The sequence below is a fragment of the Condylura cristata genome, unplaced genomic scaffold (assembly GCF_000260355.1).
Source record: "Condylura cristata isolate star-nosed mole 26May11 unplaced genomic scaffold, ConCri1.0 scaffold00021, whole genome shotgun sequence".
Classification (NCBI taxonomy): Eukaryota; Metazoa; Chordata; class Mammalia; order Eulipotyphla; family Talpidae; genus Condylura; species Condylura cristata.
In genome coordinates, this window is record NW_004567122.1 from 25,711,731 (window position 1) to 25,731,091 (window position 19,361).

The 19,361-nt window shown below is 45.3% G+C and overlaps 1 protein-coding gene across 5 annotated transcripts in view; it reads left to right on the forward strand.

Annotated features, from left to right (window-relative positions):
* The first annotated feature begins 6 nt into the window (after positions 1 to 6).
* PCBD2 (pterin-4 alpha-carbinolamine dehydratase/dimerization cofactor of hepatocyte nuclear factor 1 alpha (TCF1) 2) overlaps positions 7 to 19,361 on the forward strand; it is a 46,051-nt gene continuing 26,696 nt past the window's right edge. The window contains exons 1-5 of one of the 5 annotated variants that reach the window (XM_012727716.1): positions 60 to 450; positions 3,392 to 3,523; positions 12,756 to 12,887; positions 13,587 to 13,719; positions 13,994 to 14,121. Coding sequence is in view for 3 of the 5 variants with exons in the window: in XM_012727712.1 (XP_012583166.1) it covers positions 334 to 450; positions 3,392 to 3,523 (249 nt within the window). In the remaining 2 variants the exon portion in view is untranslated. The other 4 variants (XM_012727717.1, XM_012727713.1, XM_012727712.1 and 1 more) reach the window with 4 other exon arrangements.

The window sequence follows — 19,361 nt, forward strand, 5'->3', positions numbered from 1 at the left end:
TTGCGCCTGTTTGCCGCTCTGCGGGGCCGTGGCCCGAGCCTCCCGGCCATGGTGAGTGTCGAGGGAGTCGGGCTGCAGCACGCGAGGCCGGGCGGCGCCGGCGGAGGTGTGGGGAGCGCCCGGGCAGCCTCTCAGGTGGGCCCGGCCTTCGCCTCGGACTCGGCGTGGCCGCGAGGGCGCCCGCACCTGCCCGTCGCGCGGGAGGGAGCCGAGGGTGTGTGACCGCGGCGTCTCCCTGTGTCTCCTTGGCTAAACCCCGCCGTAGTCCACGGAATTGCCAACTTGTGAACAAACGAGTTCGAATTTCGTTTTTTAAAAAGCAGTGACAAAAATATGTCAAGTTTAGGGTCACTTGGTGTGACTGAAGCTCCTGGAGATTGTAGCTCCATGAGAGCAGACGGGGACCTTCTCTGTCAGGCGCGTGCGGCCAACGTGGTGCCTAATGCTGAGGTAACGCATATTTTGGCGTTCGTCATCTGGAGGAATTATTGATAAATTGCCGTAATTTTTTAAAAATTTTGTTTTATTTATTTATTTTAGCGACTCATCGATTTTTGACACTTCAGGGCGTTCCTTCAGTTTTTCCTTTTACAAACGGGGGTAAATTAACCCAAGGAAAGTTTTAACGCGCAGCACCACCTAGTGGGGAAATGTTGCATTGAACTCAGTATTTCGATTTAAGTTTCTTGTTAAAAGTCCACTTGGGTGCTTGAAAGTCTTTAATAGAAGAAATTTAAAATAGCGCGGTCATGGAGAAAGATAAACTCCCTCCTTCGTGGCCTTTAAGATGAAAACTCAGGTTCACCGCCTACTGCCTCCTAAGCATGACTGAAGTTATGCATCTAACCAAAGTGCTGGTGACCAGGTAAAGTCGTGGTGTTCAAGATAAATGAATAAGCTAATATCATCTGAGGGGCTGCCACGTCCAGGACTCTATGCGTTTACAGTGAAGACCTCTTGAAAAAAAAAAAAACCTCGACAGGTAGATACTGTTGAGATATCCCCACTATAAGCATAGGGGTACTAGTTCTCTGAGATGCTACGTGATTAGTTCTGTGTCCCACGGTTGAAATCAACACATAGCTAGGTCTTGAGTCCAGTTTACTCCCTCTGAGTCCTGTGCTTCCCCCGTCCCTCCCCTCCTCTCCCACAGGGAAAAAAAAAAATGAAGCCACTGCAAAGGGCTTTGCAGAGGAGTGTCCCCCGTGCAGAGGGGTGCCTTTCCTGTTAAATAGCTCAAGAGGCTCCTTTCACTGTTCCAGACACTTCCCTAGTTCTGGTCAGACATCTGGGGTGAGCAGAGTGCATACCACTGACCTCAATGAAGATGCAGGGTGATGGAGAACAGAGCAAGCAGTTCAGCGAGCATTCCAGAGGCCTGTGGTATTACCCACATTATCCACGGGTGTGATTAATAGTTTTCAGCTCCTGAATGTGGACACCGATATTTCCTTTTCTTTTCTGAAATACTGTGTGTTGACATAAAATACCTAAAAGTATAACAAGAATTTTAGATTATTTACTACAGTGACTCTTGATAGGAAGTCTTCAGATTCATTGTAAAATTAATCAATAGATATGTTGGTATTTAATAGTAAGTGGTTTCTGATAATAGGCCTTGAGATGATTTTATGTCAGGTATTTTCATTTTTCTCTTTTGTTAGTTGTGGGGGGAGGGCAACTCATCTGGTTCATTATCATTTTTTCCCTCTTTTTAAAAAAGATTTATTCATTCACTCATTCATTCATTCATTCATACAGAACTGGGGTGCAGGCTAGAGGTGCAGGGCCAGTGAGAGGATTCACCAGAGACAGAGTAGAGAGCAGAACTAGTAGATTGACCAAGTACACTGCTGAGGGGAGCAGTTGGCAGGTCAGGAGAGGTCTGCCATACCATGTGGGTCACTTCTGGGCCCTGGAGCGAACTTGCACTGAAGCAGCTGCTGCCCACTTTACAGTGCTGTGCTTTAACCCACTGCACCACCAGGGAGGGCCTTTTCCCTCTTTCTTAGAGCAAGTTGCCTTAAAGTAAGCTTACTTACTTTGTCCTCTTAATTACATTAATTTTAGTGAAAAGGGGCCCTGGGATTTCTGAAGTGGGAATGGGATGCAGTTTCATGGTGGGTTCCAGCTCAGCCCCTAGTTGCCCTTTTATGAGCGATCTCTCACAGTTGGGTCTGAGGGACAGTTCCTCTTTCTAGCCAAGTGCCTGCAAATGGGCAAGGCAGAGGTTACTGGGTGGCACTTGTGCTGTATGAAAACTAAGCTCTGAGCTCTGCTTGAGTGTCCTGCTCTTCTCTCTGGCCATGATGTTTTAGAGTTCTTTTAGTTAAAAACAAATAGCATGGGGTGTGCAGGCCTGTTAACCAGCAGCACCCTGGATTTGTGAAGTCATCAGCAGGGCGACTAGGAACAAGGTGGACGGAGTGCTCTTTGAACTGGGCAGTGCTTGGACCAGAGTGTGGACAGAGTTTGTCTTACTGGTACTCAGAAAACCCACTCTGCTAAGAAAAAGGCTTTCCCCCTGTAGTTCAGAGTTTGGATTCCCAGAAGTTATTATGCAAAATCTTATGTCAATGTGCAGTTGACTTTTTTCCTTTTGGGGACTGGTTTTCATCACATCTGAAAGGGAATTGTGAGCCCAGATAATTAAGATCCTTGTGAATAAGCAGTGAAGACTGTTAAGGTAGTGGTGTACCCAAGGAGTAATAGGTCAGGAATTTGTGCCCCAATTTCTTTTTTGTTTTTTAAGATGTATTCATACAGGAATTGGGGCACAGGCCAGAGTTGCAGGGCTGAGAGGATTTGCCAGAGACAGAGCAGGAAACAAACCAGGCAGATCCGCTGAAATCCACTGCTGATGGGAGCAGCGGGTGAGACAGGAGGGGTCTGCCACGCCATGTGGGTCAGCTCCCTGCAGATTGAACTGGCGTCGCAGTAGCTATGGATAGCTTCTCAGTGCTGCACTTTAACCCACTGCACCACCAAAGAGGGCCCTTAACCCCAAATTCTAATTGTAATTCTGCCAGGGTTTCCCTGGGTGCACGTGCTTACTTTAGTTACTTTAGTTCCCTACGTCCTGTAAAGCTGACGTCACTGAAGGCCATTTCTAAAATGGCCAGTAATATCCAATAAACCTGAGGAAGGTTTATTTACATTAACATGTAAATTCTAAGGCATCAGTTCCAAGGTATGAGGCAACATACCGTGGAGGCAACTTATTTTTTACAGAGCTAGCTTTCTGTCTGCCCTGTGAGAAATTTATATTTTGAGAATAATGAAAGCAAAGAGTTTGAGAAAATTTGTTGTCTTTGAGACTTTTCTATATATAGAAAGAACTAAGTATAACTAAATCTCTACATTTTGGATATTTAGTGTGTTCTTTTCATAGTCAGCAGATGCTCACTCATTGACAGCAGAGGAGAGGAACCAAGTTATACTTGACCTTAAAGCAGCAGGATGGTCGGAATTAAGTGAGAGAGATGCTATCTACAAAGAGTTCATCTTCAAAAATTTTAATCAGGTAATTATCCCATGTTCTTGTTAATGCCATGATTTATTTTCGTCCCTTTAGACAGTATTGCTGCTTGTCTCATCTGTTTTGGCTCCAGGATCCAAATCCTTTTTTATTGTTTTCTTTTTTTAAAGATTTATTTTATTTATTTATGCATACAAGATCTGGGTTCTAGGCTAGGGGTGTGGGCATGAGAGGATTCACCAGTGACAGAGTGGGGAGCAGAACAGGTAGATCCACTAAAATACACTGCTGAGGGGAGCAGCAAGTGAGACAGGAGAGGTCTGCCGTGCCATGTGGGTCACCTCACTGGCAGGGGATCAAACACATGCTGCCCACAGCTTGATTGTCCTGAGACTAACCTCTGCACCACCAGGAGAGCCCACATCCTCTCTCTCTTGAGAATTGGATAGTTCCTTTATCCTTCTCCTCTTGTTATTCCCATCCAAACGGGTGACTCTCAGCTCTAGGGAAAGGGGATGGCATATGTCATTTGGAAAATTACATTCTGCAAGTATTACTGCTTTCATTTGGCAGTAGTTAAGATATTTCATTGAACATTAAAAAAAGAAGTGTAAAAAAGAAATGTGTATCAGGAGAGAAATGAGTAAAAGTTGTCCAGAAACATAGCCCTACTGATGAATTTCCCCTCCCTTTTCTGGACAGCTGTCAATTGTTCTTTCTTCCTTTAGTTGTATTTCTGTTTCTAAATCATCTCCCAAGCTGCACCTCTTCCTCTGACTTGCCCATTTTCCCCAAACATAGTAACCAGCTCTTGAAGCTTTGCTTAAAAGCCAACCTTCCTTAACAAGGTAACTGTTCCATTAGGACCCCACCCTGTTTAGAGAGTCATCTCCCATGACCTACCTTTCACTTCTTACTCCGTTCCATTTATGCAAGGTCAATGCTTTTGTATATTTCTTGTTTGTTCAGTTAGTTTGGTAATCCTCTGGGCAGATTTGTTGTTTTTATTTATTTAGGTGTCAACATCCAGATGGCAGAGACCATACATGCTTAAATAACTCTATTGTACCTAACGTGTGGATACAAACAGGCACTTGATAAATGCAGACATTGATTACAGTATATATAAGTTTCTGTAAGGGTTTTTGAAGGTCAGAGTTCTGCCGGAGACACTCTATACACGTTTCTTTAGTAAGTGCTGTTGGCTTCACTGAACTGTAGTGCTCTATTTTGTTCCTCTGGCTGCCAGTCTTCTTCTGTGTCTCCAACTCCTAAAGGAACCCACATCAAGCTGACTCCTGGCCCTATTGCCCCACATGCGGGACAGCTCTTGTCAGGGGCTTAGCACTCTGTGGCTGGTGGCAAGGAATCCCATTGGTACAGTAAGCTTGTGCATAAGCTCTAGGTAGCATTTTCCAAGCTTATTAAAATTCTTACATGTGTACAGCCTGACTTCTTTAAGCCTGGGCTAATTTATTGGACTTGAACATGTGGCTTAAAGTACTTGAGTCGTGTTGCCTCAGGCTCTGAATCAGTCCTTCAGCCCCTTGCTGACCTGTGCTCCAGGTGACTTTGGAAATGGGAGGGGAGGGAAGCTGTGCAGCATATCCATGATTAATCATAACATTATTCACTGGCATTCACTAAACCCCTCCACTCCCAACTTTTAGGAGAAAAAAGCAGATGACAAGAAAAACTGCTGGCATCAGGAAACGTTTTCACAGGCCCAACACTGAGGTATCCTGGAGTCAGGTTCTAGCCAGGCTGCTATGACTTCTGCCTGCACAATGGCTGTAGTGGGAGGTAATGTCATGGCCGCTGTCATTGCTCACCAACCTGAGACCCCAGCATCATACCACTGCTTGAACAAGTTGGGCTTGTTGTCTGTTGTGAACTCTGGGAACTGTTTCAGAAGTCAGTGTTTGAAAAAACAGTAGATACATACACTGTGGGTTTGTGCTAATGCTTTAGAGAATTTTGAAGGAATGAGGACTTTGCTCAGACCTGCTGGCTATCAGAATATGTATAATTCTGTGATTCTTTTTTTTTTAAAGATTTATTTATTTATTCGTACAGAACTGGGGTACAGGCCAGAGATGCGGAGGGTGAGAGGATTCACCAGAGACAGAGCGGGAAGCAGAACAGGCAGATCGACGAAGTACACTGCTGAGGGGAGCAGTGGGTGGGTCAGGAGAGGTCTCCTGCGCCATGTGGTCTCCTCCAGGGCAGGCGGGGATTGAACTCATGCGGAAGTGGCTCAAGCTTCTTTGTGCTGTGCTTTAACCTGCTGCGCCACCAGGGAGGGCCTCTTTTTTTTTTTTTTTTTTAAAAACACATCTTACTTGTTGGATAATAGGCTAAAATGTACCAAAGCTAGAACTGATAAACAGTAGTCACTCACGTGGGTGAGGGATATGTTTGGCATTTTGTGGCTTAGACTATGTTTGTATTTTGTCTGTGTTCATATATCACTACTAAGTTGCTGCGCCAGCACGACAGCAGAGATGGTCTGAGCGAAGGACGTCAGGATTAAAGCACACACTTCTTGGTCAGCAAGCAAAGGCACACACTTTATTTTTCTCTCCTTCCCTATTTATACCCTTCAGCATGGAGCCTGGGGCTGGGGATAGGCAGAAGCTCTCAGCAAGTGCATCAAGAACATGCGACAATAACATGGGGGTCAAAGAACACAAGGTAGCAAACACAAGACAGGAACACTTCCTGCCTCCTGTTTTTCTGTTCCAGCACCCATGGCTCATTCTTTGTTTCCACACAACAGTGTGCATATGATTCTGTGGGGGAAGTGGGGAGGTCTGTTCAGGCAAAGGACCCAAAACTAAGTGGTCCTGTTTTTTTGTTTTAATCCATCATGGTCACAGAGTGACCTTGTCTGATATTGTCATTTCTGGTGAATGCCAAGATGGTCCCAGGCCCGGCCCAAGCATCAGGGGCTGTTTTCTCTTTCCCACAATCGATGTTTAGAATGTTGACTCTCTGACATTAATAGAGCCCATTTCTCTTTCATTTAGGGTAGGAAAAGTATTGTTTGTTGATTATAAAACATTAATTTTAAACATTGAAGTAGGATGGCATGAGAAATTTTCTCATATTTGGTTGTAGACTTTTTTCCATAGAGTTATAGCTTCATAGATATGTTTATTCAATGTGATGATTGTACGTGTGGGTTTTTGCTTTTTTTTTAAATCAGTTTAACTTTTTTTTTGTAAAAGCTAAACAGATACTTAATAAGGCATCGACCTATGCTAAGCACTGTTCTAGGCTCATAGAGCTTCTATCTTAGTGGGGAAGATAGGCGATAATCGAATGAATACATAATATATGTGTTGCTAAATGAATAGATAACAGTCTTTCAGGTACTAATAGGTGCCCTGAAGAAGAAAAGAGTAGGTTACCAGAACACAGAATGGTGGAGGAATCAGGTACTCCGTAGGTGAAGTGAAATGAAAAGGCTTCTCTGGGCGTGGACACCTGCAGCCTGCACATTGTAAAAGACCTCAGCAGGTAGACACGCAAAGGACAGCATGTCAGGTGGAGAGGATGGCAGGTACAAGATTCCTGAGGTGGCAGTGATCTTGGCATGATGGAGGAAGAGCCAGAAGGCCAGAGTTCTACAGTGGACAGAGAAAGGAGAGACTGGTGAAGATGAGGCTTAAGAAAGAGACCAGAGCCCTGTAACCTTGTGGAGTTTCGATTTTATTCTGTTGGAGGGTTTCAGTCAAGAATTGCCATGACTTGCTTGATGTTCTCAAGCAATTACCCTGACTATTCCCTGGGGAGTGGATGGTAGGCGCGTAGGTGTGGAAGCAGGCTGATGCATAGGATGCCGCTGCAATAGGCTGAGCGAGAGGTGTCGAGACTTTGCAGGTGGCAATGGGGTGGAGAGAAATGGTGACTTCCTCCTTCTGTCTTCAAGACTAACCAGTCAGGGCTTGCTGGCAGGCTGGGTGCGGTGGGGGGGGGGGGGGGGGGGTCAAGGATGATGCCAAGGTTTTGGTTCTAGCTGTAGGGTGAAGGGTGGTACCATTGGTATCATCTACTGAACCAGGGAAGAAGTGGGAAACTGGGTAGGGAATTAAGAGTCCTGCTTTGGCCTTGTCAGATTTGAGATATGTATTAGTTACCCATGTGGTGATATCAGGTAGACACAAAATTGGATACTAAAGGTCAGAGCTCACGCTGGGGGTAAGAGTTGAAGAGTTATCACGGGGTAATGGTGAGTGTAGTTCCGATTGGCAAGAGAGCCCGGGGTGGAACAGGCAGGCGGAGGTGCAAGCATGGTGTGTTCATCATGGACAGGAGCGAAGGCAGAGTATGTTGGTATAGATGTAGGTAGGTTGCTCCACTTGTCCTGGGAAGAAGTGATTGTTTCTGTATTTTTAGTTTGGTCATCAATTACAATGAGCTGGGATGGGAGGGAGGATCCCTGGAGAGCTGGGGTGACAGGAAGAGGAGTGGAAGAGTCATCTTGGAACTAACTGGAGAACGGTGAGTTGCTCGGCAGTTCGCAGTGTCACTGGAGATTTATGGTTATATATTTAAAGCAAAGAATTTGTGGTTTGTCCAGCTGTGTTCAGCTGCTTGGGCACATGCTAAGACTACATACAGAGTTGGGCTTCACAAGGGTTGAACTTTTGCCAAATGAGGGCGACAGAAAGGTGAGGAAAATAGAGGTGTATGCAAGGGTGAGTTTACAACATGGTGAGGAGGGAAGTACCCAGGAACAGTGGCTACCAAGTTTCTAAAAGCATGTACCTACTGTCCCCATCTAGATACTTGTCTTCTGGATAGAATCCCATGTGTATGAAAAGTGAATCTGAGGGTGGCCATTATGGCCTTTTGGGACTGTGACGTAGAGTGTGCGGCTCTTCACACACAAACATATCTTCCTCTCCCAGCTCTGCCCCAGGGGAGGCCAGCGTGCCGGTGACCTGCACAGGCAGCACCTCACCTGCCTCCATCCATAAGCAAAGGGCGCTGTGCCAGAACAGATGACCCGTGATAACATATAGGGTATTTCAATGTCTGCTGAACATAGAGGTGAAAAGAATGTTCTCTTTCATTTGCTCAGTAGGGTAGGGACAATTTTCAGCTCACTTTTGATGTTACTTAGAAATCTTCAGGAGTAAGGTTAGCTGGGTTAGGTGTTGCATTTTACATAGCTTGCTTATACGGTGTCTGTAAGGTGGTGTCCCAGGTTTGCTGTAGAACTCACATTTCTTTCATGAAGAAAACGAACCATACATTTTACAGACATTTTCAGGGAACCTGGATGAAAATGCTATTTTTCAACATGTTGAGTTGTTCTGGGTTTTCCTGTAATAAGAAATAACTAGCAAATTACATTTGACCTTTTTTTTCTAAGTGATTTTATTTCAAGATGTAGTTCCAAATAGCCTGTAGCCTTTATTTGATAGGTCAGGTGAGTACAAATATAAATTGGAGATTATAAATAGGAAATTCCCAAGGGTTTCTAGTGGTGCAGACAGACGAGGTGGCCTTAGATCTCCGCCGTCGTTGTTGCCGACCAGCTCTCCTGGTGGTGCTGCCCCTATGGCTGGGCGTCAGTGACGGTGACCCGTGGTGAGCACTGGGCGAGGTGGTGCCAGGACTGTTGGCAGGAAGTTTCTGTGCTTGGAAAGCTCGGACTCAGGTGGAGTTGGCATTTGTAGAGGACCGTGCACATACCGTATAGCAAGCTATTTAAAACATGTAACACCTAATCCACTGTAATCTTGAAGATTTTTGCTTTTTTTCCTGTTCACATAGACATAGAGGGAGAGGTCTCTAAGTGACATAGTAACTTACTTTAGATGTTTGGCAACTGCAGGGTGCCCACATTGGAAGAACAAAATGCCAGCGTGTGTCCTATAGAGTTACATTTTGCTTTGCATTATTGTGTATGGGGACAAGCAGGGAAGCTTAATGAAACCAGAGGAAAGTTTAAGCATGAGCAGGAGAAGCAGAAAGTGAAGCTTTGCAGCCCAAGAAACAGCTACTCTGGATGCCGGCAGGGGGAGCCCTCTATGGCAGGAGCCTAGGCAGCAGCCCCCCAGGACCCCCGGGCTGTCCTCATTCTCTCACTTCCGGTACTGGGGTGACCCTTTCCAGCATGGAAGCGAGCGTGGTACTAGAAGTAGGGAAGCAGTGGTGGTGGAACAGCTCACATCGGTTTGGTAACTTTTGGGTGATGAAGAGTTGAAGAATTCAGGGTAAAGGATGTGATGAGTTTCCAATCACGGTGAAGAGCCTGTGTCGCCTTTAGACACAGAGGAAAGGGGCTGAGCTTTGTGAGGAATTGCTGCGAGTCCCGTGTCCCCGGAAGGGCGCCTGTGTTGTGTGTGTTTTCGTAGGTGGGCCTGCCTGGCAGGGTGTTCCGTTTTGTTAGCTTGACCCTATAACATGGCACTTCCCATGGCTCGGCCTAGTAACTTGTCAGAGGGTAGTATCTCTTGCAGTGCAGGGTCTGAGGTTTATTTGTTCAACATCTTGTTCATCACATTCTGTTGCTGTCACTGCTGACATTAAAGCGCTTCTGGAGCGGGAGTGGGAGGCGCGCTGGGATGGCCTCAGCGGCGGAGGTGGTGTGCTGTACAGCTCACAGCGGTAGCACCACATGTGAGTTTGGGGTTTATAAAATGTTGCTCTTCCGGTGCCCTGGAGCTCCTGCTACAGAGCATTCGAAAGTTATTGTTGCTGACTTACTTTATAAAAATGTTTTATTGAGGAATTTGATAATAGGCTTATGGTTAATGTTTTGAAACACTCAGTGAAGTCAAGTTTCATGATACAGAAGACAGACGGCTGTTAATGAGAATCTTAGCAGTTCCTTGCAAGGCATGGGGAGAGGTCTCAACAGCTCCTAGGGACAGATTAGCTTGGGTTTCATTGGTCATCGGTTATGTGCCAGAACTTGATCCACATCCGAGTTAGCAGCCAGTAACACGGGAAACTGAAGGTCCCATCTGAGCACCCTTAAAGGTGGACACTCACTGCCTGTTGAGAACGAGGACGGTGTCTCCGAGGTTTAGGCGTCACTGAGATCAGATGGTGTCACTTTGCTTTTAAAGTGTGGGCTACCATCTGTGTGCCTGGAGGCCCAGAGAAAATGTGTACGCAGTGCGAGCGCCCGTCGTCGTTGCAAGGGAGGGTGGAGATCGCACACTGACCTGTCACAAACCCTGCCTAGAACGTGAGAAGCTCATGAAAATAGCTGGGTGCTGTGTCCGCGTTGGTGTTCTCTGGAGTTGTTCCTGGAGAAGCCAGGCACCCTGGGGGACCACGCTGGTGTTCCGAGGCTGGGGCAGCTGGAGCCCGAACCGTCGTCACCCTTTGGACTCTCGCTTCTGCTGTTTCCGTCACCCAGTAGGGTCAGGCCTGATGTGGATTTGTAAAAACAGGCGCGTGAGATAGACGAGGGGAAATGTAAAGCAGGTGTTAACCATGCAGATAGGACACCGTGCCCCAGTGTGAAAGTGCTGTGCTCATTACTTCTCCTTTAATAAAAACGGGCTTTTAGCAGCATCATTTTTCCGTAGTCATATAGTAAATCTCCTGTTTACAGAATTTAGCCTAAGCATTTTGTTCAAGTCAAACAGCCAAGAAATATAATTTCCTCAAGCCTTTGTCTTGCCCTTTTACAGATGGCATAAAATCAGGTGTGTAAAAAATAAAAAGCCGTTTGGGCTGACGTGAAAGGTATTTCAGATTTATGCTTTGCAGATGATATTTGTATGATTAATGCATTCATTGCTTTTTTATTGCTTTTCACAGATAATGTACATGATGGAAAATGTTGTGGGTTTAAATCTTTGCCAGGTTTAGACTGTGAATATCAACAGATGTTATCATATAAGTACTATAATTATTACAAAATAAAAAATTTGTCATGAAATCCATTGACATAAATTTCATTTATGTAAATTGCTTTCATTAGTATAAAACCTTAGCGTAGCTGTTAGGGTTTGTGAAGCACTTTAGATGAGATTAACTTGGTATAATGTGGTCACAAATGGGTTGCTTTAAATTTAACTGACAAGAAAATAACACTCAAAAGTTAGGAAATTACTAAGGCATTTGCGTTCAGCCTGCGTTGCTGGTACTGCTTAAATGGGGGGAATGTGAATTAACAACAATGGACTGCTAGCTCAGTAATTACAGAAAACAGTTTAAAGGAGACTTAAAGAATAACTTAAAAGAGTTTGGTCTTGCTCTTTTTTGTTCTGTTTCTGTTTTCCTTTGGTATGCCAGCCCAGTGTTTCAGTACCGCCATTATCAATAGTGCTCAGGTTTACACAGCAAGTTAGTCAGTAGAGTTGCTGTGCGTTAGGGCCGGGCCATGCAAGCTTACGTTCAACTGTTTCAAGATACGGGAGTTGGGTGCCTGAGCTCACCCTCCTTCCTTAGCAGCTAGTACAAGCTAGTACAACGCTGCCCTCAGGAGGGATTTACCATCAGGTGTGCCTGGCAGGTATCTTCTTCCCTGGTGAGTGCTCTATGCTTGACTTTTTTCTGTGTCCTTTGAACAGAACAAAGCAGTGATTCAGCTCCTTGGTTTTGTCTAGCACATCGCCCTTTGACCTGGATATTCTAACCAACACACTGAATTTTGTACAGCACGGAACTAGACTGTTGCTTGTGGGCACAGCAGGTCATGTCAGAGGAGGTGCCAGACTCACACTCTGGTTTCTCCAGCACTGTTTTAAGATCTTACTGTGTGTAGGGTGAAGGAAGACGGCTCAGGCTTTTGCACCGTTGGCCTCAGTGATGATTACCTGTGGCCTCGAATGCAGCAGTTGCTTGGGAGTGTGGGTTTGGGGTGCGCATGCCTGATGGAGGACTCCTGGAGTGTGGCGTGAACATGCGGAAGTGGGCATGGCTGAGCCTGGAAGTGGAGCATATGAGGACAGGTCACAGCGGACGGGCTGCAGCAGAGGACTGTGAGGTAAAGTGCAATGGAGAGAGGAAGAGACTACGAGAGAACAGAAGCACCAGGGTGAGCCCAGAGAGAGTGAAGATACGCTGGGGGTGAAGGTGGGGGCTGGGAGATCAGCCAGTCTCCTGGCCTCCCAGGCCCCCTGCCTGCCCCGCAGGAGGCCTCACTACTAAATGCTGCAGAAAGACATTAGAAGTCTGAAAAAGCCACTGAGGGCTCCAGGACTTCCCTTTACCTGTCTGTCTGGATTGACAGAAAACCTGTTCTGTGCCTTCCTGACGACCACACTGAGATTCGAAAGGTGTTTCTATTTCTGTTTTCCAGGAGATACTTTCCAGTGTCTACCTACCTATTGGATCACTTTTCTGCTTACGAGGGTTTGACTGTACTTTCCTGAGAAAGAGACTACTCACCGGCTAAAGCAAACAAAGCTGTTCTTGTTTAGGAGTAACCCAGGTATCAGTGTTGAGCAATCAGAGGTCATTTAATTGTTTCATTAAAATCAGGCTTATCAAAACAGTAAATGTGGCTAATGAGTATGTTTGCTCTCTTGCTGTTAGCCAGCAGGGTGGCCTTCTATCCTGTCATTCATCAAGCTGAGTTCATGCCCTGTCCTGGTCCTACAGCCCTGGCCGGGGAAATGTACTAGGCGCTTGGAGCAAACCCAGGTGTTCTCCCCACTGGGAGCTCGCTCTCCAACCTCGCTCTTCTGGGGTCAGCGAGCCTTGGGAGGTGCTTGAGTGGGCATCCCTGAGGGCTAGCATTGCTCAGTGGCCAAGGTGTGCAAGGAGAAAGCTGCAGAAGCGCATGATTCTGTTTCTGCCCATAACTCCTAGTTTTGTTGTGGAGGTTGCACATCTTACCTGTACAAGAGTTGGCTTTTTAAACTCCACTTTAATTAGACACTAAAATGTGAGTACTAAGCTGGAGGTGTCCTGCCTGGAGAAGAGGTGTTTCAAGTTAGTTTTCAAACATTAGTTTTTCTTTTAGTGCATGCCCTAGGTGGGGGGCCAGCAGGGGTCAGAGGTCAGCAGGGGCGAAAGGTTGCATCTTACTAGTACTTGGTGGGGGAAAGGTGCCATGAGCAGGGTTGAAGATGGCAGGGCTGGTGCTGGCGGTGCTCTCCCCTCAGGTTTGACTTTATCTCCGTTTCAGGGGATCTGAAAGCAAACTGCCGACTTCCCATCTTTCTTCCAACTGGCTTGTTTTTCTCAGCCATACCACCAATCTCTCAGGCACTCAGATCTGACACCGAAGAACTACCTTGCTGATCAGTCACCAAGGCCTGGTCAGTCTTCCCTGAGCGTCTTTCGTAAGTCTGTGCTTCCGGCCCGGGCACACGGCCTCACCCTTGGAGTTCCTGTGACACGTCCTGGCAGCCTTTCATCTCCACACTCTCTCTGTCTGCCTGGGCCTCTGTCCCCTTTGACCAGTTTGGTGTCTGTTCAGGAAATCCCAGTTCCCTCCCATTCCATCTGAGGAGATACCATCTCAGAGGTTTTCAAAGCGACACGTGGTCAGGCCCTAACCCTGCTTCTTACTGCTTCTCTGTGAGATATTAGAACCTGAGAGGTCACCTTCTGAGAAGTGGGGAAACTGAGGCTTAAACAAGGGAAGCACAAAACAGCGGCCATTCCAGAACCACAGCCACGACCCTCAGCAGCTCAGCTCATTTATTTCCTACATTAAGGTAAATTATTCTCCCCACTGTTCTTCCCCCCTGGAGAAACTGGGTGGTTTTTAGTGACATTTACTGAGGTAGGGAAATTGGGAGAGGGGTGGAGATTAAGGTTTCTAGTTTGGACATTAATTGTGAGTTGCTCTGAGACATCCAAATGTCAACTTTAAGAAGTTTGTTTTATGTGTTTTTAGGAACCCAGAGGATAGGTCTGGGTTGTGGGTAATTGGGGAGTCATAGGTATGAGTGGAAAAAAGCCAAGATAATAGATGAGAGGAAGAAACTTGCGTGAGAAGAGGAGCGCACACAAAACTAGTTTTATTTAGGGGTTGAATGGAAAAGGAGCTGGCAGAAGAGTGAGAGAGACTGGTAGTAAAGTGGGAAGACAGTCAGGCCAGTTTGTTATCACAGAATCCAAAAGAAGATAATGTTTTAAGAAGGAGGCAGGAATCAGTTCTGCTGAGACTCCAGGTAATATGAGCAACCAAGAATCATCACTGGTAAGTAAATGAGGGCCACCAGTGGCCATGGCAAGGGTGATTTGGTGAATGAGGGTGCAGGTCAGCCTGGAGAGGACATGGGACTTGTGTGTCTTTATAGAAGGCCTATTGCCACAGACTCTGGTCTGCTGGCCTTTCCACTCAGAATTCAGCCCTCGGGTTTCTCTTGTTGGTGGTCTTTCAGCTGTGATACACCTGTGAGTGCTAGAGCTAGAAGGCACGAGGTCTGTGGGTAAAATAAGTAGGTTGCCCAAGTTAACGGTAAACTTGTAGGAGAATTAGATTGTGATTAAATGCAACTTCAGCTATGCAAAAGAGAAATGTAACTACCCTCTCTTGAGATAAAAGCACCCTGAGTCAGATGGGGTTGGGTAGACTGTCTACATTGTGCGCACTACCCAGCCCATTGTCACTGTTTCCTTAGTCCTAGACACAGATGGTTCCTAGCAGTGTATGTGGCCACTAAGGTGCTGTTTGCAATGGGATGATCCGTAGTGACACAGGCATTTCCTGGAAAAGCTGCAGTGACTGCCTTTGGTCTGAAGCAGGTTTGCAGCATCAGAACAGGAAAGGGTATCTCTAAAAATTGCCTTCAACTTTGAGAGAAGGAGGCTGATGCATATCAGTATTTTTACTGTACAACCTCAGCCACCCCCAGCCAGTCTTCTGTGAATGTGGGCCTGCTGAGGGCCCATGGTAGATTGTTTTAAGACTGCACAGGGAGAATTAGGCCTCTTTACCTGCTGTGGGTTAAGCATTCATTTCTTGTTTCAAGACTGTTCTTGAGAGCAGACTTGGGGTTGTATTGTGTGCAGATACTTTCTTTTTTTCTGTTCTAGTACTTGTGACTAAATTTTTAAAAATCATAACTCAGTAGTATTCTAGATAGAAAAGTTTTATTAAAGTTATTGATGACTTTTCTAGAGGAATGATATTTACAAATTCTGATGTGAAACTGTTTCTTTAATGTCATTCAGTCTATAGGTAACTCTTTCTATTTTTTAAGATTTACTTATGCATACAGAACTGGAGTACAGGCCAGAGGTGCAGGGGTGGTGAGAGGATTCACCAGAGACAGAGTGGGGAGCAGAACAGGTAGATTGACGAAGTACAGTGCTGAAGGGAGCAGTGAGTGAGACAGAAGTCTGCTGCGCCATGAGGAACAGCTCCCTGGCCAGGGATGGAACTCGTGCTGAAGTGGCTGTAGCTAGCTTTGTAGTGCTACACTTCAACCTGTTGCACCACCAGGGAGGGCCCTATAAGTAACTCTTAATATTGTATTATTTTTCTTTTCACCTGAAATGCAGCCAAATCAGTTTTTGTGATGGTTTGGAGAGTCACAAAGTACTTTATGAGCTAACGAGTGCTGCAGTGTGTACTCGGTGTTAGTTCATTGTTTGGTTCATTAAAGCTTCCCAGCAGCCTCACAAGGTTCGGTGTTAGTTATCCCATTTTGTTAATGGTGACAGTAGTCAGGGAAGTTAAGTACTTGATCAAACTTAGGGAGGAAGCAGGCGGTGGCACCATGGCCTTTTATTCTAAGGGAGGCTTCCCACCCTGAGGAGACAGCCCTTCTCATGCTCAAGTTTATGTGTTGCAGGTTTGTGCAGTGATTTTGGATGTAGCAGTTTTTGTTACTGGGACATTGTTAGCAATGTTATAGACCTTTGGGTGAACATCTCTGCTATTCAAAATTGAGTCTACTGCTTTGTTCTATTTAGGAAATAGTCCACAGCACTTATTTTGGAGGGCTTATGGAGATGTACGTCCATAATTTGAAGAAAACGGTAGCCAGTTATTGATAGGAATTTATAAGTTGCTACGTGGTTCTCCATCCCCTACTCTGAAAGCTTTAGTGTATAATACTTGATCAGTTTTTTATCCTAAATCAATACAGATTGGAGGTCAGAGAGCATAATAAAGGACATATATGGCATACACACAGCAAACGTCATACTCAGCAATAAAGAACTGAAAACTTTCTAAGATTAGGGACAAGACAAGGATGTCCATCCTTACCATTTATATTCAGTGTAGTGTTGGAAAGTCCTAGCCAGAGTCATTAGATAAGAAAATGCTATAAAAGGTATTAGAATTGGGCCCTCCCTGGTGGCGCAGCGGGTTAATACACTGCAAAAGAAGCTTAAGCCACTTCCACATGAGTTCGATCCCCGCCTGCCCTGGAGGTGACCACATAGTGTGGCAGACCTCTCCTGACCTGCCCGCTGCTCCCCTCAGCAGTATACTTCGTCGATCTGCCTGTTCTGCTCCCCACTCTGTCCCTGGTGAATTCTCTCATCCTCCGCATCTCTGGCCTGTACCTCAGTTCTGTATGAATAAATAAATAAATCTTAAAAAAAAAAAAAGGTATTAGAATTGGAAGGGAGAAGTACATTTTTTGCAAGTGTCATGTTAATATACAAAGTCCCAAAGACTCTGGCAAATGCTATTAGGAACAATAAATGAATACAGTAAAGTGGCAGGTTATACAATATACAGAAGTCCTTTGCCTTTCTGTGTGCAAATAATGAACTGGCTTAAAGAGAAATCAGGAAAAACAATCATTAAAAACAATTTAATGTACATTTGCATTAAAAAGTATTAAATAGCAGGCCTCTGTAGTAGCTCCAGGGGTTAAGTCTCAGCACCATGAAGCAACTAGCAGCCACTGCATCACAGGTTGGATCCCTGGACAGGGAGCTAACGAACATGGTGCGGCAGACTTCTCTTGTCTTGCCCGCTGCTCCCCTCAGCAGTGTATTTCAGTACATCCACCTGTTCTGCTCCCCATCTGTCTCTCGTGAATCCTCTCACCACCTCACCCCAGCTTGTATGCATAAATAAATAAATCTTTTTTAAAAAGTATTAATTACCATTTGGGGTCCAGTTCTCTCTGGAAAGATATAGCACTTCCTGATAAAAGTTCTGCAAAACGCAACCAAATTAAGAACTCTGCATAGAAAAGATAAACCTGCATTGAGATATCCCAGCTTCTGAGCCACTAACCATATAGCCATGGATACATATGTTTAGGTAGTAGGGCCAGTGTATTATTGGGTGTCTTGAAGTATGACTCTTCTTTTAGGTAAGCTTGAGACTTTTTCTTCCATCTTATTTGTTTGAAACTATAAGCTTTAAATAGGAGGGACTGTCATTCTTCAGGGAATGATACCACCATTTTACATCTATGTGACATGTTTACCTTATTAATACATACAACTTTTAAAAAAGTCTTGATTGCATAGTATGTTTTATTATTAATTTGGAAAACACAAAAAAGTCAAAGAAGAAAAATATACCTGTAATCCTTTTGCCCATTTATAAGATAGCATCTGTGAATGTGTATTTTGCGAGTCTGTATGTATGTATATAAATATATGTATATGGGGCCCTCCCTGGTGGTGCAGTGGGTTAAAGTGCAACACTGCAAGCTGGCTGCCTTCGCTTCAGTGTGTGTTCAATGACAGGCCCCGGAGGTGATCCATATGGTGTGACAGACCTCTCTTGTCTCGCCTACTTCTTCCCTCAGCAATGTACTTCGTCAGTCTGCCTGTTCTGTGCCCCACTCTGTCTCTGGTGAATCCTCTCACTACCCTTGTGCTTCTGGCCTGTACCCCAGTTTTGTGTGAATAAATAAATAGATCTTTAAAAAAAATAGATGTATATGTATTTGGGGTGACATTGTAGATTTTTCTTTTCTGAGTTGCTTTTTTCACTTTATGTATGGTGAACATTTTCCTGTTAGTAAACTACTTTGCTTTATGATTTTTTTTTAAAGATTTATTTATTTGTGCTTACAGAACTGGGGTACAGGCCAGAGGCTCAGGGGCGGCGAGAGGCTTTACCAAAGACAGAGTGGGGGGCAGAACAGGCAGATTGACGAAGTACACTGCTGAGGGGAGCAGCGGGCAGGCCAGGAGAGGTCTGCCACACCATGTGGTCACCTCCGGGGCAGGCGGGAATCAAACTCATGTGGAAGTGGCTTTAGCTTCTTAGTGCTGTGTTTTAACCCGCTGCACCACCAGGGAGGGCCTGCTTTATGATTTTTTTTTTTTAAAGATTTATTTATTTGTGCATACAGAACTGGGGTACAGGCCAGAGGCTCAGGGGCGGTGAGAGGCCCCACCAGAGACAGAGTGGGGAACAGAACAGGCAGATCGACGAAGTACACTGCTGAGGGGAGCAGCGGGCTGGCCAGGAGAGGTCTGCCACGCCATGTGGTCACCTCCGGGGCAGGCGGGAATCGAACCCATGCGGAAGCGGCTCCAGATTCTCAGTGCTGTGCTTTAACCCGCTGCGCCACCAGGGAGGGCCTGCTTTATGATTTTTGATGGTGGATAGGCACAAAATTCCACAGAATGGGAAGGCCACATTTAATTAACCAATGCCTTTCTTTATACAGTCACTAACCGTCTTTACAGATGGGGCTTGAGCCTGTATTTTCTCAGCACACCATATACATGCTATTGGTTGATCACAGATGTGTCAGAGAAGTAATAGTAGGTTCTTCTTGCTGAGGATACTTTAGAATCTTGACATCCATTGAAATCAGTCATAGAATCTGGTACTTGTCAAAAAAAAGAAAAAAGAAATCTTCGCTTAGATTGAATTGATCTATTGAAGCTGAAAAATCAAGCCCTTTAAGTTACTTGAGAAGGTCAGAAGGAAAATGTTATGCTACAGAGCTTTGTAGCTAGTATTCTCACAGCTTAGTGTAAGGATATAGGGAATATTTTCATAGAAATGTTTTTC